This window comes from Lagopus muta, chromosome 5, assembly GCF_023343835.1.
Source record: "Lagopus muta isolate bLagMut1 chromosome 5, bLagMut1 primary, whole genome shotgun sequence".
NCBI lineage: Eukaryota > Metazoa > Chordata > Aves > Galliformes > Phasianidae > Lagopus > Lagopus muta.
The window spans coordinates 785,272-810,382 of NC_064437.1; the positions used below are offsets into that span (position 1 = coordinate 785,272).

At 49.6% G+C, this 25,111-nt stretch overlaps 2 protein-coding genes across 3 annotated transcripts; both read left to right on the forward strand.

Annotated features, from left to right (window-relative positions):
• Window positions 1–465: 465 nt before the first annotated feature.
• Window positions 466–13,277, forward strand: ZRANB2 (zinc finger RANBP2-type containing 2). 2 transcript variants are annotated; one of them, XM_048945825.1, is made up of 10 exons: window positions 466–616; window positions 853–905; window positions 1,004–1,112; window positions 3,926–4,008; window positions 5,127–5,203; window positions 5,761–5,898; window positions 6,305–6,477; window positions 8,846–8,932; window positions 10,776–10,940; window positions 11,482–13,277. In XM_048945825.1, exons 1-10 carry the CDS (start codon window positions 561–563, stop codon window positions 11,543–11,545), a joined length of 1,005 nt encoding a protein of 334 aa, XP_048801782.1. In that variant the 5' UTR covers window positions 466–560; the 3' UTR covers window positions 11,546–13,277. The 2 variants fall into 2 exon arrangements, with proteins under 2 accessions (XP_048801782.1, XP_048801784.1); XM_048945827.1 differs by lacking the exon at window positions 853–905 and having other exon boundaries at window positions 502–616.
• A 999-nt stretch (window positions 13,278–14,276) lies between these two features.
• PTGER3 (prostaglandin E receptor 3) lies at window positions 14,277–24,646 on the forward strand. The gene is made up of 2 exons (XM_048946708.1): window positions 14,277–15,170; window positions 21,566–24,646. The coding sequence occupies exons 1-2, from the start codon at window positions 14,346–14,348 to the stop codon at window positions 21,851–21,853; spliced, it is 1,113 nt and encodes a 370-aa protein (XP_048802665.1). The 5' UTR covers window positions 14,277–14,345; the 3' UTR covers window positions 21,854–24,646.
• The last annotated feature ends 465 nt before the right edge of the window (window positions 24,647–25,111 follow it).

Below are 25,111 nucleotides of genomic sequence, written 5' to 3' on the forward strand. Positions count from 1 at the left end.
GCAGCTTTGGGGTGCTTGTTAAAGGTTTATTGCAAAGAAGAAGAAAAAAAAAAAAAAAAGCATTTATTTGGAGTTTTAGCACTGCGTTCACGCACTCGCAGCTCAAACCGTCCCGGCGTTCTCGTGGGACGTCGTTACGTTGCTCACAGCAACCGCCGCTCCCGGCACGAACGAGAGCGCAGCCGTTCGCCCCGCGGACGCACACTGGTACCGGGCGATTACCTGCCCCTCTTCCAGCCCTGCTACCAGCCCGATATCCACCCCGCCCCGCGCCGCTCCGCCGCTCCTGCTGACGGCGCCCCCCGCGGCCCCGCGCGCACGGCGGAAGTTGCAGGCAGTCCTCCGCGCCGCTGGGGGCGCCCCGTCCTCCGCGTCCTCCCCGCGCGGCCGGGCTGAGGCGGCCGAGGCGCTGCCTGACCGGAATCCCGCCCGGCGCGGGCACGGCTCGCTGAGGCCGCGGGGCGCAGGCGCGGCGGGCGGCCCGGCCGGCTCAGGACCCCGGTCCTCTTCCTCCTGCGCGGCGGCGGTGGCGGCGCTCGGCGGGGCTGTGCGGGTCCGAGATGTCGACCAAGAATTTCCGCGTGAGCGACGGGGACTGGATCTGCCCCGACAAGAAGTGAGCGCCGGGGGGCGGGCAGCACAGGCCGGGCCGGGGCTCGGGGCTTGGGGTGGGCCCGGCCTGGTCGGAGGCCGCTGCTGACGTGTGTCCGTGTGTCCGTGTGTCCGTGTGTCCGTGTGTCCGTGTGTCCGTGTGTCCGTGTGTCCGTGTGTCCGTGTGTCCGTGTGTCCGTGTGTCCGTGTGTCCGTGTGTCCGTGTGTCCGTGTGTCCGTGTGTCCGTATCCTTGCCGCAGGTGTGGGAACGTGAACTTCGCCAGGAGGACCAGCTGCAACCGATGTGGGAGAGGTGAGCTCGGCCTGGCCCGCGCCGTTCCCTCCTAAGAGAAAAACGTTGGAAGTTTGTAATCGGCCGTAAACGTGAGCTGTCGGTGTGTTTGCTTCCAGAGAAAACGACCGAAGCCAAAATGATGAAAGCCGGAGGGACGGAGATAGGGAAGACCCTGGCAGAGAAGAGCCGCGGCCTCTTCAGCGCCAACGACTGGCAGTGCAAAACGTACGGAGCGGAATGGCAGCGCCTGCAGGGCAGCGTCCAGCTTGTGGGGATGTGATCTAAGGGTGCTTATAGGGGCTGCTTCTATTTAACACCTTCATTAACCGTCTTGGTGAGGGCATTGAGTGCACCCTCAGTAAGTTAGCAGGTAACGCCAAGTTGGGCGGGAGTGTTGGTCTGCCTGAGAGGAGAAAGGCATTGCAGAGGGACCTGGATAGAATGGATTGATGGGCCAAGGGAAACTGTGAGAGTTTCATTAGGGCCAAGTGCCAGGTCCTGCATTTTTGTCACAACAACCCTAGGCAGCCCTACAGGCTTGGGAAGGAGTGGCTGGAAAGCTGCCTGACGGAAAGGGAACTTTGTGTGCTGATGGACAGTCGGCTGAATGTGAGCCAGCAGTGTGCCCAGGTGGCCAAGAAGGCCAATGGCATCCTGGCTTGGGTCAGGAATGGTGAGCAGAACTAGGGAAGTCATCTTGCCCTGTACTCAGCACTGGTGAGGCCTCACCTGGAGTTCTGTGTTCAGTTTTGGGCACCTCAGTACAGAAAGGACATGGAGGTGCTGGAGCAGGTCCAAAGAAGGGCAACAAGGCTGGGGAAGGGCTTGGAGAATATGTCCTATGAGGAGAGACTGAAGGAACTGGGGCTGTTTAGTCTGGGGAAGAGGAGGCTGAGAGGAGACCTTATTGCTCTCTTCCAATAGCTGAAAGGTGATTGCAGCAGAGCGGGGCTGGTCTCTTCTCACTGGTGACAGAACGAGGGGAAATGGCCTCAAGTTGCACCAGGGTAAATTTAGGTTAGATATCAGAAAGAACTTCTGTACTAAAGGGTTGTTAAGCACTGCAATGGGCTGCCCAGGGAGGTGGTTGAGTCACCATCCCTGGATGTGTTTAAAAGCCATTTGGATGTGGTGCTGGGGGACATGATTTAGCGGAGGGTTGTTAGGGTGGTGTGGTCATGGTTGGACTCAATGATCTTTAAGGTCTTCTCCAACCTGAGTGAGTCATGCAGGCTGGTAGTGAAGGATGAGGGAAGGGCTTTAGTGAAAAGATGGGAGGTGTAGGTCAGAGGTGAGGAGAAGGCCTTTACTTGGAGGCAGTGAGGCCATGGCACTGCTACCCACAGCTGTGGGTGCTCCAGTTCTGGAGGTGCCAAGGCTGTGGGTGGGCCCTGGGCAGCCTGATGTAGTGGCTTGCAACCCTGCTTGTGGCAAGGGGTTGGAACGAGGTGACTCTTAAGGTCTTTTCTAGCCTAAGCCATTCTATGGTTGTGAGAGTTGATACTGGTGGGAAAACAGTGCTAAAACACCCAGGTATTCCATTAAAAGTGTTTTACTGTGAGGACAGCGTTCATTTCTGCTTGGCAAACAGCAGGTCCTTAAGTAACATGACAGGAGAAATGTAACAGAGGAGAGAAAAAAACAAAATAAAAAGCTCTAATTTTTCTTTGGTAATCCAAGGTGCTTCCCAAGTTTGGAACAGACATAAGTGGAATTGCATCTTCTTTACAGTATGATGGCTTATTTTTAATATTCACTGAGTTTTTAGTGAGTAAAATTGGACACGTAGTTGACTACGTAGATGATTTTGCAGGCAATCAGTTCAGAATGTGAAGTTTTAAATCAAAAGATGATTAATGAAGCACTTTTTTTAAAGAAAGGAACTTTCAGGAGGGCTTTGACGCTTGGGATTTACTTGCTGACAGAGCCTTCTAAACAGTGAAACCTGGCTGTGCTTGGCTTGCATATGCTGTGACCCAAACAAAATACCTGCTCAGTAAAACGAAGTGCCAGCAGCAAGCACATCCATTTACACGTACTGTTGCAGCAGACTTTCTGATAGTGAGAAAATATGAGAGGCGAACGTCTGCGTGTCCATTTGGCAGCCTTGGGATAGCTGAGCGTTTAGGAGGCACCTCTTCGCAGCACATCCTGTGCATGCAGGCAGGGCAACAGGGAAGGCAGCAGCTGCCTCAGGTCAGGCCCAGCTTTGCTCAGTGCTGAGGGCAGCAGTGTGTGTGAAGGAATCCTTTCAATTGCGTGTTCATGGCTGCACCGGGTCCTGCAGACCACCTGCTCTGCTCTTTGGGATTGAGCAGCATCCTGATGGTAGTTTTAAGGGTAGGGTAAATGTGAGTGGTGTTTTGGGATGCAGCAGAACAGGAAATGCAGAAACTGTAGCTGTGCAGCAGAGGATGACAAGGCTTGCTGGCCAACAGCATTCTTGTATCACCTTCATTAACTCCTCAGAACAGTGAATGCCACTAGTGAGAAGTAATGAGAAATTCGTATTATTTCATTTTTCAGTGAATGGTAAACCAGGACTGTGGTGTCTCACCATGTAGCTACACGAGCACGTGCCTTCTTTCCCTTTTTTTTCCTTTTAGTGGCAATGGTATCTGTTTCCTCTTTTTCCTTGCATACTGGAATGCAAATCTGATAGCACCAGTGGTTCCTTTAGCAGTCGTATCCATAAAGGATGCTTGCAACTGCTTTGCCTTTAGCTGCTTCAGAATCATTTTGTTTAAATATCTCAGCTAAAATATAACTTTAATTGTATGCTAATGCATTTTGGGCAGTCTTCTGTTATTTCTTTTCCCTTGGTTTGCTTAGTGTGGTCCACATCCCATCATCTTCATGCTGTCGGTGTACTCACAGACTCTTTGGTGTCTTAATTACGCCATGTTAATGACTGCAAACCACTGCTGCAGCTTATCACTTTTGCAACTTCTTAGTCTCACCTCAACGCTTAAACTGTGAAATTTGAAATAAATTGTTTCTTATTTATACTTTTGTTTTTTTGTTTCCCCCCTCTGAAGATGTGGTAATGTGAACTGGGCCAGAAGGTCAGAATGTAATATGTGTAATACTCCGAAGTATGCTAAGTTGGAGGAGCGGACAGGTGAGTTGTGTATGGCCTTAAAATACTGCAGTTGTTGCAAGAGACTTCATTTTATAATTCAGGGTGATCTGATTTTTTTTCCTCACAGTATAACTGCTTTTTTTCTGTGAGTAGATCTTGCACTTCTTACACTTTCAGTACACAGAAAGTAAAGCATGTGGTGGTTGAATTTGGGAAATCATCACATGTTTGGCTTAAGCCACAATGTTTGATTTTTATATTGAGAAGCTTGGAAGGAGTAATGCTACATTTTCGTCATCTCCACGAACCCTAGTATATGCAGTGCCCATTTCTTAGTGAAGATTTGGTCAGTGATGCATTTTAGGTTCCTTCTGCTCTAACAGCACAGCCCAACCGTAACTAGAACAACGGATATCCTTACAGTGTGGGCATAACACGGATTCATTTAAGAAATAGAAAGCAGGCAGAGAAGAGCACAGCTTATTATTCAAGAAGAAAGGGAGTATTTCTGAACTCCTTACAAGTTCAGGTGTCCTTCGGAGTAAATTTGCAGCTGCACGTGGGGCACAGCACACTGCACGCAGCTGTGGGAAGTTACAGAGTTAGCTGGCATCCAAATCAGTTTGAGTTCTCTGCTGGCATTATGAAGAACAGAAAGGTTCTTGGCACCTGTGCCATTTAATTCAACTACAGCACGGTCTTGTTTGTGTTTGCCTCCTGAGGGTCTGTACGATTTAATGCCACAGAACAGTTGCAATATGGGAGCAGACTGCTGTGCCCAGGAGCCACAGTGGGGGCTTGGTGCATGTGGGGGCTGGACGTGGCAGAGGGGCTTCAGGAACAGCAGCTGGGGAGCAGTTATGGAGCGCTGCCTTCCCTGCCTTGTCCACTGACCGCTTCCCTGAAGTGGCTGCTCTGTTGTCTGTGTCATTTATGTGTTCTAATCACTTCTCTCAATTAGGTAGCTGAGGGGCTATTTTTAATGAACGTGTAGGGATAACCTGTGATCTTCTTGAGCTCGTGCTACATTCTTGTGGCGTGAATTTGTATTGCCACTGAAGACTTCTAGAAACTGAAAGCTTGTTGTAAAGTTTGTGCTTAACGTAGATGAATTTGGTACATCCCAAAAGATTGTTTTATTTTACCACTTTTTAAAGGGTATGGAGGAGGATTTAATGAACGAGAGAATGTTGAATATATAGAACGTGAAGAATCAGATGGGGAGTATGATGAGGTAAGATGAGATAATGTATTGCTTGGGAGAGACGTATTGTGTGACCTGGGCTTGGGATTCCTGTATTTGTTATATTTAGTTCCCTGATGGGGAAAAGTGCTGATGAGTAACACGTTGTGGTGCAGCTCTGTCAGATGCTGAAGTGCAGAAGCTTTGGGCTGAAAGTAAATGCATCTGTATTATATTTTGAGGGCTGAAAACTTCAAATTAAACTGTTGCGAGCTGTGTTTTTCAACGTGCTTAATTGGTTTCAAGAGAAGGCATGTTTTCAGACATGTTTAACATTGTTATGTAAATATACTCCATAGACATAAATGCAACAATATTCTTTTATTAAATTTGGGTTCCCAATGATTTTGTCTGAAAGCAGTAATTTTATCTGACAAACATCTCCCTGAGAAGTCTCCTAACTGACATTTCCTTGTGCATCTCCCTCAATTTGAACAATACCTTATTTAAATCGATGCATATTTATTTTCTCAAAGAAATCTGAGGAAGGAGGTGGCACTGGGAATGACTTTTCATAAATCACATACTAATGCAATGCAATTTCTTAGTTTGGTCGCAAAAAGAAAAAGTACAGAGGAAAACCAGTTGGGCCGGCGTCTATCCTGAAGGAAGTAGAAGATAAGGAATCTGAGGGGGAAGATGAGGAGGATGAGGATGGAGATCTTTCCAAATACAAATTGGATGAGGTACTGTGTTTCATTTTGTGGATTGGTTGGGGTTTTTTGTTTGGTTACTGTAGAGTAGTTTAGTAGTGGGTGACGTTTGGTTGATATTTGATATTTATACACCATCATAAGGTTGTGTAGAGGAGTAGCTATCAGAATAACGCCTGGGAAGTATCTGCATGTGAGAGCTGTGCTGTGCTGAGGGCTGCAATCAAGGATGGGTAATTTTCTTTAAACAAGAAAAAGCACTGAAGTTTGTCTGAGATCAGAATTCAAGAGTTTGAGGTTTAAATTGGGGCTTTTCAGTCTGGCAGCCTTACAAGGGGAATATTCCTGAACTTGGAGGCTGTCAGAATTACCTCAGGTTTAGCTATAAAGTGGAACATCATCGAATAAGGGAACTGAGTTTTGTATCGGCATTTTCCAGGATGAGGATGAAGACGATGCTGACCTCTCAAAATATAATCTTGATGCCAGTGAAGAAGAGGACACTAATAAGAAAAAGAAACCCAATAGGCGCAGTCGGTCCAAGTCTCGATCTTCCCACTCACGATCTTCATCACGCTCATCCTCTCACTCAAGCTCAAGGTCTAGGTCCAGGTAAACGGGTACAGGTCAAGGGTAACGCCAGGCAAAATGTCAGTATCTAACTTCTTTATTTACTTATTTTCTTGATTGCCTTACAGTTTTAGTTTAATAATGTTGACAATTTTATGTACAGAGTTTGCACAGGTAGATGATGTTCTGTTCTGGCCTTCCGTGGCTTCTCAGTAGGAAGGCCCTGTATGTCTTGCTGCTTGCTTAAGTGAAGTTGATATTTCAATTGAAATCTTCAAATAAATGACTGAAAAAAGCTTATCTTCCAGTTTATTTTAGACTTGTTAGCCGTAAGCGATTCAATGAATGTGCTTTTTCTGATGATGCTGAGTAGAGTTTTTGAACAGAGAAATAGAAGAGTGAGATTGTTAAAGGAGGCAGAAGGGGGCAGTGGTGCAGTCCAGACAGATTCAGTAGATGGACAGAATAGAAGCTATCCTGGAAATAAAAACAAGAAACTTGAACTTTCAATACAGTGGTAGTGCAGTCAGAATAATACTGAAGATTTATGAGGAGGATTTTATTTCTTTTTATGATGCAGCTGGCAAGGCAATAGAGCAGGTTTCCCAAAGAAGCTGTGGATGCCCCATCCCTGGAGGCAGTCAGTGCTGGGTTGGATGGGCTCTGGGCAGCCTGCTGTGCTGGAAGGTGGCTCTGCCCCAGCAGGAGGTTGGGCTGGAGCATCTTGAAAGGTTGCATCCAACCTGAGCCATTCTGCAGTTCTGTGATGTTGATGGTGCAGTCATGAACCAGTGTCTGCTGGGTAGATTTAGGAGCTCTCTTTACTACTTAAATTTAATAACGTACAAACAATTCAATGAATGTTTTGTAATCACATTGTGATCAATCTCAGCTGCCTTGTAATTAATACAACAATAATACTGATAGGTTGGAAACCTGAAATTGCTGCCAACTCATAGAACCATATATAAACATTTTATACGTGAAGTTCAAGTTTCTTCTAATCTTTGTAGCTTTGTAACTGCACCTCTCTGTTCTAACCACTCTGATCACTGCCCGAGTTCTTCATCCCCTCACACTAACCAGATATGAGCCATTCTCTCTGTTTTGTCCTTCTCCCTGCTGTTATCATGCTTTTTTTTTTTTTTCATGCTGCCTCTTCTATGAGAAATGTTTTTGGGGAAAAAAGAAAAACCTGTTCTCAGCCTCCTGGCTCCCTCAAATGCCTTCTTGACTAATTGCCATATGGCTGCAAGGAGCAGCACTTTGAGTAACACTGACTGAGCTGAATGCCTGTCAGCTATTTTGGTAAACGAAGTGAGCTGTGTAGGAAGTTCCCATCACTTCTTTGAGGAAATGGCTGCATTGCCCTTATGTGGGGAAGTTGCATTATGCTGCTGGTGTGGGCTGCACTCAAGTGCAGTCCTTTGGTTTAGGTGGGAAGATCAAAGCAGGCAGAAGTGTTCCATCTGGCTGTAATCTTCATAATTTGCAAATGTTAGCAGTGAGGCAAAAAGTAGTTTCACTTAATTAAATTTGTTAGCAGTCGATCAACGCTTGTAGTTACCAATAATTTATTGGCAGTGGGTTGGTAGGTTTTCTTGCTGTGGTTGTTTTAAGGTTGAAATGTATATTTTCAGTAGTTTAAAAGGAAATTTTCATGGTGTTTTTGTTTGGCAAAGCAAAATGAAAAAGACATGGTAACAGTACAAACTGGGAGATGGACAGCATGTGTCTTCTGTCTGAAAAGATGATAAGGATTTGATTGCAAAGCCTTCTTTTCACAACTGTTACTGCAAGTCGGCTGCCATTTTTGCATATCTCTTGTTATTTGTGCTTCAAAGAAACTGCATCAACGTGGCAAACTTGAGAAGCTATCTGAGCAGTTACAAGTAGTGTCGGCCCTGTCTGCATTTCAGCCCAGAATAAAATACTGCTGAGTTTTTAAATCATGGAGAAATTAGTGCAAAAACTGAGAACTGTTTACAAACTGCCTGTGAGAACAGAGTTAGGTAGTTTGAGTCCTAGTACTCTGACCTCATTTGCTTCTCACAGAAAATGGTTTCCAGCTAAGGCACAAATTAAAACCTCAGGCGTTGATGTCATGAAATCATGGTTGTGCAGTTGCTTGACTCATTCTGCAAAAGAGCTGCAACCCTGTGTAATTCCTGTGCCTTGTTGCAGGAAACGTAATGAAAGGCTGAGCTGTGAGTTACTGAATGCAGTGTGTGAGCACGTTAAAGTTGCTCTTGGCAAATACAGCCTGCAGATATTGGGAGGCAGGGGGAAGCTGTCAGCATCTCATGAATCTAATCCAGTTGTCTTGACGCATAATTGTCTCTGCTGTGTACAGCAGTCGTTCTGCTGAGTGCAAGGCAAATACTGGAAAAAATCTTCCATGTTGTTTCAGGTCCCACTCAAGAAGTTCTTCCAGTTCCAGATCAAGATCTCGTTCCAGTTCCAGAGAACACTCTAGATCTCGTGGGTCGAAATCAAGGTGAATGAGGTAGCACCCTCTCCTGCAGAGAGGAAAAAAGGGCGGAAGAACCACTTGTTTATTGCACCGTAAAATTATTCCGGTCAAAAACATGAACTCACTTTTATCTCGGAAATCAGAATTCCTGGGGTCTCTGCACAAGAGTGCTGCCACTACCGATGTATTTCTTGAGATGCGAGGTTTTGTTGGAAGAGTTTAATTCTGATCTAAGCTAGACGAGTGGACGCCACGCATCTGCACTTTGGAATAAGAAGAATCTGAGGGCACGTTCTCTTGCTTCAGCACTTTTTGCTGCTTCCACCTCAGCTACTTGTTGTGGAAGAACAGCAGAAAGTGTGCTTTGCTATTTCTGTGTTTAGAGATAGTGTAATTTCCACTAGATAGCGCTGCCACCACCTCTATGGTGTGTGGGGACTGTTTAAAACTCATGCGCAGTAAATGGTGGAGACCCTTAAAACCCTAAAATAAGGAAAGACAGCTGGAGCTGAGAAGACATGTCCTAAATGGTGCCACTGCTCTGTGGTGGCAGTAACGTTCTGTGGTGCCCACGTGAGGTTCAGAGATGGCAGCCATGCTGCTAGGAAGCAAAAAAGCCACGTGTGGCTGCAGCAGGTGCTGAAGGGCTTCTCAGCTGAGCAGGTTATTGCCCTGTGCTGCACACATCTGCTGAGGGCCCTGGTGTAGTAGCTTGCTTGGGATAGGACTGCTTAATTATTGACAGTGAGAACCCTGGGAGCACTTCACCAGCAGTGTGCACTGTGGTTTTCTTTGAAAACGTTTTATTCAGCTCACTGAAAAAAAAAAGCCTTGTTAGGTGCTCTCACATAATTCTGGACTGGTGTAGGACTTCCCAGCGCTGTTACACTTTCCAGAGGTGCATTTATCTATTTTTTTACATGATGAGATTTTTAAGTGCTTGTAAGTGAAGCTGGATGTCTTTGTTTGTTTTTTTAAGAAATGCCACATGAACTGATATTCTAAGATATTGTATCAACTCTTTGAAAGGGTAGATAACAGCAGGACAAGGGGAAGTGGCTTTAAGTCAAACGAGGGAAGATTGAGGTTGGATGTCAGGAAGTTCTTTGCTATGAGAGTGGTGAGGTGCTGGAACAGCTGCCAGAGAGGCTGTGATGCCCCGTCCGTCCCTGGAGGTGTTCAAGGCCAGGTTGGATGGGGCCCTGGGCAGCCTGGGCTGCTGTGAAATGGGGAGGTTGGTGGCCCTGCCTGCAGCAGGGGGTTGGAGCTTCACGATCCTTGAGATCCCTTCCAATCCAAGCCATTCTGTGATATTTCTGTTATTACTGTTTCAGTTTCAGAAGGTCTTGCAATCTACCCAGATTTATTTTGGCACTTGTAAATACCCCTCCTGGGGTTTTTCCTGTTCTAGTAAGATAAGGAATACATTACACTTGAAGTTTCAGCACAAAGTATCCCTTACTATGAAGTGAAACATTGTTAAATTGGTATTACAGCTGTAGTTTCTGAGCTCTTTTGCTTTGTGAACTTAACTACAGGGGTGTCCTCATACGGCACCCTGCTGTCCCAGTGTCCCACTGCTTTTTGTCCAGTCACCTAGCACTGGTGAAGGCTGGAGAGAGGTTTCCAAACCCCTGGTGGCCTGCATATCTGGAAACTCAATTTAGCAAAATGTATAGAGAGAGCTTCTATTGCAGTCTGTGCTGTCAGTTAACTCAAGAGTAAGTATTAAAGGATCCTCAGTCCTCTGCTAGAACACGTGCCTCGTAGAGTAGCAGTGCTGACAAGAACTGTCTCGTGTTGTTCTTTCTTGGCTCTTTCTCTATGATCCCAGGATTAAATCTCATTTATTTCTTAATCGATAAAGATCCAGCTCCAGGTCCTACAGGGGGTCTTCAACCCCAAGGAAAAGATCTTACTCCAGCTCTCGTTCGTCCTCGTCCCCCGAGAGGAGCAAGAAGCGGAGTCGCTCTAGATCTTCTTCATCTGGTGATCGCAAAAAAAGACGATCGAGATCACGGTCACCCGAAAGGTTTGGGTTTATGTAGAATAAGAATGGCTGTATTGAAACGTGTGATTATTTTTGTTTTTTTTTCTCCTCGAAGGACAGAGGTTCGCTAGGAAGCAATTGAATTCTGATGCTAGCAGTAGTTTTCTCACCTCCCCCATTTTGTTCCCATTAAAACCTCTTTATTTGTTTTGGGTTTTGTTTGTTTTTTTCCTCCTCCAATGAAGCTCCCTCCTGCTAGGAGCGTGTTCCATAGAAACACTTGGGTCACCGTTCTTGCAGTGTGCAAAACTGTTAATTAATATGTGCATTATTAATTTGTTTTCATAAGTGAATACTGCATTTAGAAGTTACATTCTATTTTCAGTATTAAACTTAGTGTGAATTTAATTCTAGAAATCCGCATTTGTTATCTTAAAGTGGTTTGAAGTTTTTTATATTCTCATAAGGCCCCTATCAGATATACTTGGCTTCCAGCTATTATAGGATGCAGACTACTCTAAGTGGATGCTAAAATTGATTTCAACTTATTTGTTTGCATGCTTTCTCCCTTTATATCTTGCAGACGCCGCAGATCATCATCTGGATCTTCCCATTCTGGTTCCCGTACAAGTTCTAAAAAGAAATAATGTCTTAAAGCTCACATGTAGGGAAAAAAAAAAAAGAAAAAGAAAAAATTTCCAGTCAGTGCATGAGACATTTTTAAGAAGTTGGTGTCTTACTTGGTCAGAAGTGCTAAATCTGCTAGTAGAGGTGCATGTCTGTCCTTGCTTTCTGGAAAACTGCAGCTTTGTTCATTCATGAAACAAAAAGTGAGATAGCATTTTAAGCCATAAACCCCTCAGACGAGGTGCGAGGGTTTTTTGTTTTGTTTCTTTGAGTAAGAGGGGATTTTTTGGTTTGTTTTTTGTTTTTATTTTTTAAAGACTCAGTTACTCAGCTCCTGGCTTTCCTACGTATGAGCAGACACGGGTTGGATACGCTCATACACCACCCTGCTCTTCACGTGGCAGTGGCAAAAAAAAGCACCTGAGGATGTCGGAGGAGCCCACGAGCTTTCTGCACCTCGGGAGCTTGTTTCACGTAGCTCTTGTGGGACCACAAAGATTAGTGTAGCTGTAGGGCTGTTGTTGCTCACTGGATCAAAGTCGTGAGTTCCTGGGTCTTTATTTTTCTGTGCTGTAGTGTAGGTGCTTGCCCCCTTCTCTCTCTTTAACTACGCCCAGAGCAGAAATGCTGCTAAGTCTGGAGCCCACGGTATGGTCCTGCAGAGAGCATGTAGGGATGTCTGAGACGTGGGCACTGCCCTCTCCACTGCTCCAGCCTTGTAGCTGCCCGTCCTGTGGCTGTGGAAAGTGCACTTTCTGCAGTCGGTGCTGGGTTGAGTATTTTCACGTGGGGGATCCTGGGCTTTGCAGTCCTTTCTTTGGGAAGGATCGCTTGGGAGCTACTCTTGAGGTGGAGAAGTGATGGAAATGGCTTCTTGGAATGAAGGGAAGTTTCTGCAGCCCATCTGTAAAATTCATTTTCGGCAGACAAATTTTCCAGGTATCTGAATTTTATTTATGTTTAAAAACCAAAATAAACCGTAGAAAGTCCTAGCATCACAAATGTGTTCTTCATCATTCTTTTTTTTCTTCCCCAAACGTATAATTTATGGCTTAAAATGCTTTACAGAACTTATTTCGCTAGTAATATCACACTGAAACTTGGTCTCTCTTGAGCTCCGTTTGGTTAAGAAAGATTTAAGTGTCTTCGGTGCCATCACAAGGTAAGTATGTTGAGGAAAAGTCTTTGTAAGCAAACAGACAGCAATTCTCTGCAGTTATCTCCGCTGTACAATTTCAAACCCGTAGTCCACAGCTGATTTTTCAGATGAACTCACCAAAACAAATGGAGCAAAACAAAAAACTACATTGTTTTCCTTTCCAAGACTCTTCTTTCAGACTGTTCTGTAAGCAAAGTTGTTTTGGTGTAGAAATATTTCTGTTAATCTTTTAGCAGGGGAAAAAAAAAACGACCTGCAGTTTCTTCTTCAATGCTTTCTTTCCATCTGATTTTCGTGCTGAGTGTGTGTAGGTTACACAAGAGCAGGTTAGTCTCATAACTGTGCCTCTGGCGCCTTCCAAGTCCAACTACTGCAGTGTAAAGAGCAGATCTGATAGCCGCTATGTGTTACCTTCGGTTCTTTGACCTGTGCTCTGTATTCCAATTGTTGCTGTACTTACCCAGATGAGAGTTTTTACATTTAGCGAGTGGTGGCCTACAGACAAAAGAAAATTATGGTTTCGTTTGGCTTAGATAAAATGTAAGGCAAAATGAATCTGTAGACGAGTGTAAATAAAAGCTGTGAGTCAACTGCGTGCTGAGTGCTTTCTGTCCATCACAGGCACGTCCTGACAGCCACTGGGAGCTGTGTTACTGCAGTGCAGGAGGGGCAGCGTGTGCTCTGTGTCCTCAGCTTGTGGTTATTAAGCAGTGGGAAAAACCTTATAACCATAGTGCTGGTTAAATACAAGTCATCTTTTTTCTACTACTTCGGGATAGTTTGCACACCTTCCCTGATTTTGGAAGGGCTTTCAGAAGAAGCAGTGTCTGAGCTGTTTGCATGGCTGCTTTGTAGTAAGGTGCTGGAACAGCTGCCCAGAGAGGCTGTGATGCCCCGTCCATCCCTGGAGGTGTTCAGGGCCAGGTTGGATGGAGCCCTGGGCAGCCTGGGCTGCTGTGAAATGGGGAGGTTGGTGGCCCTGCATGTGGGGGGCCGGGGGGAGGTTGGGACTTGATGCTCCTTGGGGTCCCTTCCAACCCGGGCCATTCTGTGGTTCTGTGCCAGGCACGGCACCGCGGCATCCTTCGCAGCGCCTGTCCAGCCTGCTGTAGCAGCGGAGCGATGCGGGACGGTTCGGCGCGGCCGTGTGGCGTCGCGCGCAGCACTGCTGCCTCAACGCGGTGCTGTAGGCGTTTATGAAACTTTTCTACATCTGCGCAGTGCCGTTAGAGGCGTCGGGCTACAAGTGCAGCCGGCTGGTTTTCAGCAGCAGCGGTGCGTTATTGCACACAGCCGGTAGCTTTCAGCCAGGAGCGCGAGGGGTGCGAACCGCAGATGCCGCTCCGCCGCGAGGGGAGCCGCACCGTGCTGGTGCCGTGCCGTGTTGTGCCCGTGCTGCGCAGTGCCGGTGCCGTGCCGTGCCGTGCCCCTGCCGTGCTGTGCCGTGCCGGTGCGCAGTGCCCGTGCCGTGCTATGCAGTGCCGGTGCCGTGCTGTGCAGTGCCGGTGCCCTACCGTGCCGTGCCCCTGCCGCGCCGCGCCGTGCCCCGTGCCTCTTGTCCCCTCCCCGAGGGCGGTCCGCCTCTTAGCGGCGGAGCCTCATAGCGGCGGCTCTCCGCTGCTCGGTGCTGCCATGGGCCGGGGCCGCTCCGCTCCGCCGCCATGAGCCGCCGCCCGCTGTGCCAGCCCGGCGCCAACGGCACCGAGCCCATGCGGCCGCGGGGTAACGGCACGGGCCGGCCGGCGGAGGGCTGCGGCGCCGTGTCGGTGGCGTTCCCGCTGACCATGATGATCACGGGCATCGTGGGCAACGCGCTGGCCATGCTGCTGGTGTCCCGCAGCTATCGCGCCAAGGAGAACCGGCGCAAGCGCTCCTTCCTGCTGTGCATCGGCTCGTTGGCGCTCACCGACCTGACCGGGCAGCTGCTCACCAGCCCCATCGTCATCGCCGTGTATCTGTCCGACCGCGCCTGGGCCAACGTCGACCCCTCGGGCCGCCTCTGCGCCTTCTTCGGCTTCAGCATGACCGTCTTCGGCCTCTGCCCGCTCTTCATCGCCAGCGCCATGGCCGCGGAGCGGACGCTGGCCATCCGCGCCCCGCACTGCTACGCCAGCCACATGAAGACGCGGGTCACCAAGGCAGTGCTGCTGGGCATCTGGCTGGCCGTGCCCGCTTTCGCCCTGCTGCCGCTGGCCGGGCTGGGCCGCTACGCGCTGCAGTGGCCCGGCACGTGGTGCTTCATCAGCGTCGAAGGGCAGCGCCCCGGCAGCGCGCTCTTCGCCTCCGCCTTCGCGGGGCTGGGGCTCTTCTCGCTGCTGCTGACCGTGGCGTGCAACCTGGCCACCATCGAGGCTCTGGTGTCCCGCTGCCGGAGCAAGGCCGCCGCCTCGCGCTCCAGCAAGCGGTGGGGACGGATCGCCACCGAGACGCTGATCCAGCTGCTGGGGATCACGTGCGTCCTGTCGGCGTGCTGGTCGCCGCTGCTGGTGGGTGCCGTCGGGGGGTCCGAGGGGAGGCGGTGCGGGTGGGACGGCGCGGTGAGGGAGCGGCGGTCCCAGAGGGCAGAGCGTTTGGAAAGAGACGACCGAAACCTGTGATGGAAAGGAAGGATGAGGAGGAGAAGGGGGGGGGGGTTGTAAAGAAAGGGCTGAATGTGAGGAGACGGGGCTGGGGTCGGCGGTGCGGGAGATGGACGGGTGTGCGGGGGGCCGGGGGGAGGCGGCGCGCTGTGCAGCCCGGCGGGTGTGCCGAGTGGCAGCAGAGCGGGGGCCGAAGGCACAGCGATAAGGGAGGCAGAACCTCCCTGCTCCGTGGGGCCCTGCGTGCCCCGTGGGGTGGGAAGGAGTCGTTCTGTACTTTTTATTTGCACTCTTTGTAGCGAAACTGACCTCCGTGCTCTGTGAGAAAAGGTACCGTGTGTGACTTTGCAAGCGCCCTCTGGTTTTCAGCAGGTTGCTCCCTCTGCTTGTTTAGTGTCGTTTTCCTTGTTTTTAAGAGCCCTTATCTTGCCCTCCCTCTCTTGTGCCCCGTTTTGGCGCAGACCCCTCCCCGTGCTGTAGTAGAAGGGACTGCGTCCACATCTGCTGCTTCTGTATGGGACGAGGGAGCACCCGAGAGTCCAGAGCCCTTCGTTGTGCCATCGGAGGGCAATGTGGTTTGGGAACAGTTTGTACTGTTTGGAATCCTTCAGCAGGAGAGGGACGAAACTCGCTTCCGTGATGGGTGCTGGATGGCACAGGGAGGATTTTTCTCCCTTCTGTGCACAGAGAGCTCGAGCTCTGTGATGGAAAGGCTGGCAGAGCTGGCAGTTCACATGGCCAAGGTAAAAAAATAGAAAGTAAATTAATTTATGAATATTATCCTTGTAAAATTCCATCAAATCTCCCAAACAGCCCTGCCCCCAAAAGGAACTCAGAGGCATCAAGTTTAGAGATGATTAACAGCTTCTGATGGAAGTAAAATGTGATCTCTGCTTTGAGTGAGAACTCGAGCTCATCCTACTTCTGGAAGTCAGGGGGTCAGAGCTGGTAATGCTGGCAGAGCTGTGCTGCTCTTCCCGTGCTGCAGCCCCAGCAGCATTTCAGTCCTTCTACAGGAGTTAGCTGCTGCATGCTCGTCCGTAATTAAAAGGATTAAAAAAAAAATGAAAAGAGAGTTATTAAAGGCAGGAAATGCATTTCCCTCTCAGTTCTTGTTCTCATATTCTTCCCATCCGGATGTGGGTGCTGCTCTGCGCTCCCCCAGCTTGCAGGAGAGCTGCTGCACATAGGCTGGTAGAGCAGAGGTGCCTGAGCTGGGGGGTATCTGTTGTCCTCCTTTGGGATGTGGATGCTCAGCAAATTGATGACAGTGCAGGGATTCCTCGTGGTGCTTTGCCTCCTGCACTGCTCAGAAAGCTGAAGCACAGAACCGTGGGGGCTGGAAGGGGCCTTTGGAGCTCCCCCAGTCCAACCCCTATAAGCAGTTTTCCACTGCAGGTGCTCCAGCACCTCTCTGCGCTCTGTACAGGGCTCTGCTGCCCTCCGTGTCTCTGATTTATGCCATGTTTAGAGGAAGAGAGGAACTGTGTTCGTAGTGCAGGCGCCAGGTCTTTTGGTGTGCAGTCAAGACCTTGCCTTCAGCACGGAGAACCTGAAAAATGCTCCACTTCCATAAGGCACTGCTTTAGTGTAAATGGCTTCCAGTGTGCGCTGCCCTGGTGCTTGTTTGGTGCTCGGCTGCTGAACAGAACCACAGAGGGAAACGAGCAGCAGACCAGGGCACTCCTGGGGTGACGGAGACGTCATTCCTTGTTTGCTCACAAGCACAGCTGCACCCAGACTCTCATTCTCACAGTCATGCTTTAGCAGCTCCAGGGTGCAAACTTACTCACTGCCATGGTACTTTCAAGGCTATTCAAGCTGAAACACTCAGATATTCTGCTGCTTTTCCTTTCAAATGTGCAGAACAGTTCCAGAAAGCGCCTTTACTGAGAGAAGGGAGGCAGCGATGTCACTGCTGAGGCACTCATCCTGTATGGAGCAGCACCGCGTCCTGCCAGCGCTGGAGGCTGCCTGCTTCCATGCCCTGCACACAGGGTGCTGCAGCAGGGAAGGCCCAGAGAGGCTGTGATGCCCCGTCCGTCCCTGGAGGTGTTCAAGGCCAGGTTGGATGGGGCCCTGGGCAGCCTCAGCTGGTATTGAATGTGGAGGTTGGTGGCCCTGCCTGCAGCAGGGGTTTGGAGCTTCGTGATCCTTGAGGTCCCTTCCAACCCAAGCCGTTCTGTGATTCTAGGATTCCATGACCTCCTGCAGCCAGGGCGCTGGATTTTACTGCACTGTATTTGTCCTACGTAAGAGCACATCTGGATGGTAAAAATGAGACCATGTGCTTACTGCACCTGTGTGATTCCCTGTGTTGCTGCTCTCCTGCTAACGTGCTCACCTCGTTAAAATCCTCAGCCTTCCCCGTCAGTCTCCAGGTGGACTGCAGGTGATTTCGACCACGTTTCACAGAAACAGAAGGATTTCCTTCTTGTCCCCTGCATTACTGGAGCTGAGGACTGCGGAGTGCACAAGAGGTGTGCAGTTCTGCTTTGCATGCTGGCTGCAGGTGCTTTACTGGAGCAAAATGACAATTCCGACGCCAAGATAAGGTGGTACACGACTGCAAGTATTAATAGATGCTATCGGGAAAAATCATATCCTGCCTTCGTTGTGGTTCACCCATCACAGCCGCTCTTTATTTCATCTGGAGAGTCCTGTATTCCTTCTGCAGCTCTCCTTGCTTTGTGGGAGAAAATTATTGAGGCAGCGGATTAGGGCTAATGGGGGAGGAGAAGTGGTGTAAACAGATAAATCTTCCCGTCTTCACAGCACGTGGAAAACACGTTTGGATTTTTGGAAGCTATCTGATGAGAAGATTCCGCAGTTTGGACCAGGAATTTCACATCCGATTCTTGCCCTGCATTCCAGAGCAGCCACTCAGCCCTCGCGTGGCCTAAAAATACACACCTCTGAGCACAGCAGCTATTTGCTGTCCATCTTGGACTGCAGATAGCAGCAGCGTGGCCACGCAGAGACCAGAAAATGCCCCCTGAGTGAGGTGGTGCGGATGGGCTGCTGTGAGCAGACAAGAACACGCCGTAACCCCGAGTGCTGCCCTGCAGGGTGATGCGGGAGGGACTTCTGTATGGCAGAGAATTTCTGATGGTCTGTCATCCAAAACTGGTTCCTTCCACCCATGTGAAACAGAGCGCGGTGCCTGCTGGGAACCCACACAACCACCCCGAAATTCTCTTGTGAACTACAGTCAGACTTCACAGAGCGTCCACTTGTTGGCTGCGAATGCCGCAGCAGTGGAGGCTTAGTGCTACTGCACAGCTGCACTCAGTGATAGCTATAGACTGCTATCTAATTAATTGATTAACTTGCCCATTATATTGCTCTCGGTGTTCTGAGCCCAAGGTTTGTTGGCATGGATTGTACGGTTCTTCTGACTTTGCTCCACCTGACACTGTGCCTCTTCTTTTTGCATTCTCTCTCCTAATTAATTTAGAAGACCAGTACAGGCCACGATAAACAGTCCCCAAGGACACCAGAAAAAATTTCCAGTGAGGCAACTGATGCTCCAACAACTGTTCCATTATGTAATGAAGACCAAAATAAGCAGCAGTTGCCTGCTTGAGAAACGTATTTTATTAGTCTAATATTTTTGTAGCTCCATGGATTCACTCGCGAAAGAACAAAACGATGAGGTCTGCAAAGCTTGTATAGGGCTCCCAGAAGACGGCCCTGAAGGGCGGATGGAGGGACAGCAGTGCTGGGAGTGATGGGCACGGCTTGGTTCCCACCGGCTGCAGCCGGGGCACAGCAGCACACAGACAGGAGCTGCTCGGTGGGCACACAGGCAGCAGGATGGAGCCAGGGCCCTCGCTCAGCTGGGGAGGCAGAGTGCAGAGCCAGGGTCGTGTGGGCACAGTGTGCCTTGGGCCATTTGGGGCGCTTGGGATCTGTACCCACGTTCTACAACCTCTGTCTGACTGTGGTTGCTTTTCATTTTTGAGTGAGTTGAATGTAGCGGATGGAATCCTCAACTACTGCTATTTAAAGAAACAAAAACAATTCTACTTTGCTGTCGGAGCTGCCCTGCTGTCTGGACTGCCATGTGGAAGTCCCATGCGAATGTGGGGTGGAACATGTTGATTTTGAGGTTGGCAGAGCCCTGGCACAGAGCCCACAGAGGTGGGGGAGCCCCCTCCAGGGAGATTCAGAACCCACCTGAGTGCTTTCCTGTGCAGCTGCTGTAGAGGTTGGACTGGGGGATCTCCAGAGGTCCCTTCCAACCCCTACAAGTCTGTGATTCTGTGCACTCTTCCAAGCCTTTCCCAAGGCCACGGTCATTGATCTGGCACCCAGAAGATCCCTTCAAGCAGAACACCCTGCAGGCAGTCCTGGACCCTGCTTAGGGCAGCCATTCCCTGCAGCCCAGCCATTGCCTGGCCATGCAGTGCTGCTTGAAGGGAGCACTGTGCAGAGCCCTGGCTTGGGGGGCTCCTTCCAGAGGCTGTTGCAGAGAGCTTTCATAGGGCTGTCAGTAAGTGGCCAGGCCTCGTCCCCCGCTGCTCCTGCCTGCTCAGGCTGGGTGCTGCTCAGTGCCCAGTGCCACTGACCATCACTGAAGTGGCAAGCCCTCCATACAGATTAGAAGTGATGTGAGAAAGCTGTAGGATTGGATGTAGAGTTGGGCAGATCCTGGAGGTTTGAAGCCATGTCGTGATGATAATTTCTCTGCATCTTGGCTTATATGGGTGGGTGAGTGAGTGAGAATTTGGGTAGGGTTAGTACAGTGCTTAGTGCAAAGGACGTGCTGCACTGCTTGCTGGCATCCACACCACAATTGGCAGACCCGCTGCATTCAGTTCCACTGAATTTCCAGACAGCCAAGGGCTTCAAGTCATGCCTGGAAAGGATTTGCATGCAAAAAATGACTCGTCCAGGAAAAGTCACGCATTCAGCTGCCTGGTCCTCTGGGCACCCATCCCTAGTGTTGGGTGCCTCCCTGCTGCCACGGTGCAGGGACCAGGCCTGCAAACACAGACAGCTGTCCCTGAGCTCTCCCCAGCTCTGGCTTCCCCTCTGCCACCGCACCGTGGAGCATCGGGAGCCGTGCTGCACACACAGCCAGGTGCAGCAGCACAGCACCCTGCCCATCACGCGGCCGACACGCGTCATTTGGCAGCGAGCTGCAGCCCTGGGGCTGCTCAGAACAGGTTTGGATCCCCGTGCTTATAGGCCTCTGGAGAAGGCTGCAGCACAAAGTGTGACGTAGCTTATCTGCAGAGAAGCGAAACGCCTCCAAAGTAATGTATTTAAAACGACTGTAGTTGATACAGAAAGGTCAGGGGAAAACTTGAGGCATACCAACCAACCACCATGGAAAATCAAATATGTCTGAGAACTTTCAAAACATGATTCACGTTTCTCCTGGTTACACATTGGTATATGAGCATCCCAGCACCCACTGCAGGGCCTGATGGGGACAGGCTGGGAGCCCCAGCACTGCTCACTGGAGAAGAGAAGACTGAGAGAAATCTGACGGGTGCTGATGGATATCAGAAGGGCAGGGATCAGGAGAGGGGCTCTGTGCAGTGATGGCCAACCTAAAGCAGTTTCCTACAGCTGTTGCACAGGAAAGAATCCTGGTGGGATTCAGCTGTTCCTTGTAATTGAGATAATATGAAAATGAGAAGATGAATCCCTTTAAGGCAGTGTTGCAAGGTCAGTGCTTTCCCTTTGCAGTCCAGGACTGGATCTGGGGCAGGGAAGCAGCACGTGCTTCCTTGTGTTGGCATCAGACCTGTGACTGTTTGCCTGGCAGCAGGAATGCAGCGGTGTGTCTGCCGTGGTCCTTAGACACAAATGCACAGACTGAGCTGCCTGCCCAGAGCTTGTGCGTAGTTTCTGTGGTCGTGGTTCGAGTTGGACAAGGGGAGGAAGAAATCCCTTAGGGAATCATAAAACCATAGAAGCATTGAGGTTGGAAAAGGCCTCTGAGCTCTCCAAGTCCACCCCCAGCCCACCTCATGCCCACTGCCCACGTCCCTCAGTGCCACCTCCCCACAGCTCTGAACACCCCCAGGGATGCTGACTCCCCACCCCTGGGCGGCTGTGTGGTGCTGAGCGCTCTTTGGAGCAGAGATGTCCCCCAGCACCCAGCCTGCCCTGCCCTGCACAGCGTGAGCCGTCACTTCTCATCCCATCGCTGTTATCCAGGAGCAGAGGCCGATCCCCCCCACCTCTGCCACACTCTCTGTCAGGATTTTGTCTCAGGGGGTATTTGGGCATAGTGATGCAGAGATGGTCTCTTAACTGTGCCATTTTTCCCTTCCAACTCTCCTTAGGTAATGATGCTGAGGATGATCTTCAGCCGCACATCTTTTGAATCGTGCAAGGCCTTCTCTGCAGAAACCCAAAGCTCAGAACTCTACAAAGAGTGCAATTTCTTCTTGACAGCTGTGCGCTTGGCCTCCCTGAACCAGATCCTGGACCCGTGGGTTTATCTGCTGTTCCGAAAGATCCTGCTCCAGAAGTTCTGCCAGGCGGCCAGCGCTGTCTCCAAGTGCTCCAACAACGAGTGGAAGGAGAGAACCATCACGTTGTCAGATGAAATCCGACGGACGGCGGCGTGACGGAGCGCGGATCCGCTTGCATGGAGACTGCTTTGGCCAACACGTGGCTTCGTGTCTTACTGTGAATTGGGCATCTGTCGCATGTTCACATCTGCGTAAACAGCAGAAAGCGGCAGGGCTGAGCTGCCTTAGAGTGCCAAATAAGTATTTATCCAATGTGCCAAAAATTCTCCGGTGTAGACAGAGGGATTGGTTTTCATAGAATCGTAGAACCGTAGAATGGCCCGGGTTGAAAAGGACCACAGTGCTCATCCAGTTCCAACCCCCTGCTATGTGCAGGGCTGCCAAACATCAAACCAGGCTGCCCAGAGCCACATCCAGCCTGGATGTTGCTGAATTCTGTTGCTACTGCGATTCCCAATGGAGCTGCAGAATACGACTTGTTGTCTGCCCAAGTGGAGCTTGGAGGGGCTTTTTGGTCTTGTGTTAACGTCGGAAAAAGTGATTTTCCCATCAGGGGACACTTGGAACAGATTCAACAGATTAATTACGGAAGAGACCCGCTCCTATGTGTAACCTTAATGCTTAAGATCATTTGCTTCAGAGAGTCTTTCGTTCTTTTTTCTGGATGGGCAAGGAGAAAAAATGGCAGGCAATACATTAAGATAAAAGGAGGAGTTTTTATTTGAATTTGCATGGCTTTGAACAGAAGGTTGAGTTGTAGCAGTGATGGTGGATCATCTTTTGAGGATGAAGGAAGCCTGCACCTGGTGACATGCACTGTCCTGCCGGATGCTCATTCTGTGTGGATGCTGGGCTCAGCTCACTGCAGGGCAGGGTGCAGTGCTGGGCAGGCAGCAGCAGTGGGAAAGCTGCACTGCTTTGCTTTCTTTTTTATAGCAGCCTGTGAAGCACCCATATGTCACTCAGGTTGCTGATAGCAGAGCCCACTATAAAACTACTTTGCACAGATGGAGAGAGTGATAAACAGGTCGTAAGAGGCAGAAAGCGTTCATCTTCCTGTAGATTAGGGCAGAGGTTTACAAAGGCAAAAAGACAGCTTTTGTGTGGGTGATTTTATTTGGAAATTTGCACATCCAGGAACAAAATGAATGTCAAACGAGTCTGAAGCCTCTACATTATTGAAATGCCCTACAGAGTGTACAGGAGAGCAGCTCTCTTCGTTCTTTCTCTCTTCTTTCCTTCATAAAGATAAATGTTAAGGATATGGCAGCTTTGGGAATTTTTAAAAACAAAGCAGACTGGAAGAGATGGGGAGAAGAACATGCATTTATCGTGCCTTTCCTCCAGCTATTGTTCAGATTTTATTAGAAAACTGAATCCTCACCCTTTGTTAGAACATCTGAGGCTTATTTTCACAAGCACTACATTTCTCCCCACAAGAACTACATTTCTCCCCATTTTCTTTGCCTTTGTTGTAGATGATGGTCCATAATGTCTCCTGCTTAATGGCCTCTTAGGCAAAACTACATGCAGTTACAGTATATCAGGTAGTTGTCCACCGTGTGCTACGTGCCATGTAATACTGAGTACAGGGGCCTTAGTGGCAAGTGTAATCCTGCATCTGCTGGGAATTTCTGATACAGAGCCTTGATTTTTGCTTTTCTGCCTTTGCTTAGAAGAGTACACAAAAGAGAGACCGCTTTTCCTGTTCCGCTGCAATGAGTTGCTATCGCCACATCAGGCAACAGTATCTCATCTGAGGGCAGAACCACCGACTACAGAAGTCTGCTGTTGTGTGGACGGGCGTTGCAGTGTGACTGGAAGCTGAAGCCCTGCTTTCTCCAGGAGCCAGCATAGAGCTGTGCTGGGCACCTGGGGGCAGGAGGATGCTCAGTGCTGCTCAGTGATGGTCACTGCTGTTCAGTGCTGGTGGTGCCCACATGCTCCTTGCAGCTGGGAGCATGGCACAGGGCACAACCGGAAGCAGCAGCTGCCCTGGGGTTCTGGGAGGTGCCTCACAGCAATCACACGTTTTTAAGAGTTATGTTGTAATCTACAAGCCTGATCTTCTGTCCAGAGGATTGCTGTTGCTCAGACTGCGTGCACAACGTGCCCAGTGCCTGCACAGTGTGTCAGGACGACCTCAGGAATGGGGCTGAACCACTGGTGAGCTGCAGGGTCGGAGTGTGGGCCTGCTGGGGCTGCACGTGGTTGGCAGAAGGGTGACTCACAGCCTCCTCTGTCAGCCCCTCTGCAGCCACAACAGGAAAATGCTGTTCTTTCCTTTGATAGAGTGCAAAGTGTGGGGCAGTGGTCAAATGCATGTGGTCTTGTTATTCATAAGCAAGTCGTGGATGGTTTCACCTTTCCCTTAACGTAGCTCTGTTGCTCCATGCTTTTCCATAGTAAGCAGGACACCTCTGGGTGTGGGAAAAGGCCATTCTCTTGGTCTCTGTGTCTGCAAACATGAAGAAGCTACTTTAAATGTCAGAAAATGGAGGAGAATGTCTGCTTGCTTTGTTTGCAGCCGAGGAGTGGGAGCACCATTTGCCAGCCATGCTGGCCACAACACGGCGTGGTGGGGGAACGCACTTCAGGAGATGGATTCAAAAGGCTTGAGCAGAAATTGAAGCTTTTCTTTCCCGTTACTTGTTTGAGTGGGAAGATGTATTTTTGTTGCATTTCTTTAAAGATGCCTTTCTATGTGATGTATTTAAATTCCTCTGTGGAAGCATTCCTAGTGCCAATTTCAATACATTGTACTTCTGTCAGATCTTATGGAAGGAAGTGAATGGGAAAACTATTTTGAGATCATTTGCCTTAAAAACAAGCTTGTTTGTGTGCCAACTCAATGTGCATCGTATCTGTCAGAATAAAAGTGCAGTTGAATACCTGGTCCTGAGCCTGGTTCCTTTTGGAGCCCAGAGGAGGCCATGGGCTTCTTGGAGTGCAGCCACTTTGCCATCCCTGGGTTCTTCCCATACAATTTCCTGCCCCAGGAAAAGAATCAGAATAAGGCAAACGTTGCCTTATTAAAATAGAGGGACTACGTTATTTGCATTATTTCTTTTTATTCTGTCACGTGTTGTAACTTCAGCTCAGGCCTCTGAAGTTTCTGAAACAGTTTTGTGCAGGAGGGCAGCACAAAGCCATGTGCTCTGTGGAAGTCCTGCTGGCACACAGCACCCAAATCCTGCTCTGGTGAGTCACCACAAGGCCGCCGTGCAGTAGGCAGCCTTCAGGAGAGACACGGCAACTAATTACATGCAATTTTCCCTAATTTCCAACATCCTGCCTGTTTCCTTTGATGCTCCGTAGCTCTGCAGGGATTGCCATGTGGCATCCCCACATCAC

Coding starts and splice junctions, on each gene's coding strand:
- ZRANB2 (XM_048945825.1), top strand. CDS start 561: ATGTCGACCAAGAATTTCCGCGTGAGCGACGGGGACTGGATCTGCCCC. Junction 617..852: donor TGGATCTGCCCCGACAAGAA/GTGAGCGCCGGG, acceptor TCCTTGCCGCAG/GTGTGGGAACGTGAACTTCG. Junction 6,478..8,845: donor AGCTCAAGGTCTAGGTCCAG/GTAAACGGGTAC, acceptor ATGTTGTTTCAG/GTCCCACTCAAGAAGTTCTT.
- PTGER3 (XM_048946708.1), top strand. CDS start 14,346: ATGAGCCGCCGCCCGCTGTGCCAGCCCGGCGCCAACGGCACCGAGCCC. Junction 15,171..21,565: donor CGTGCTGGTCGCCGCTGCTG/GTGGGTGCCGTC, acceptor AACTCTCCTTAG/GTAATGATGCTGAGGATGAT.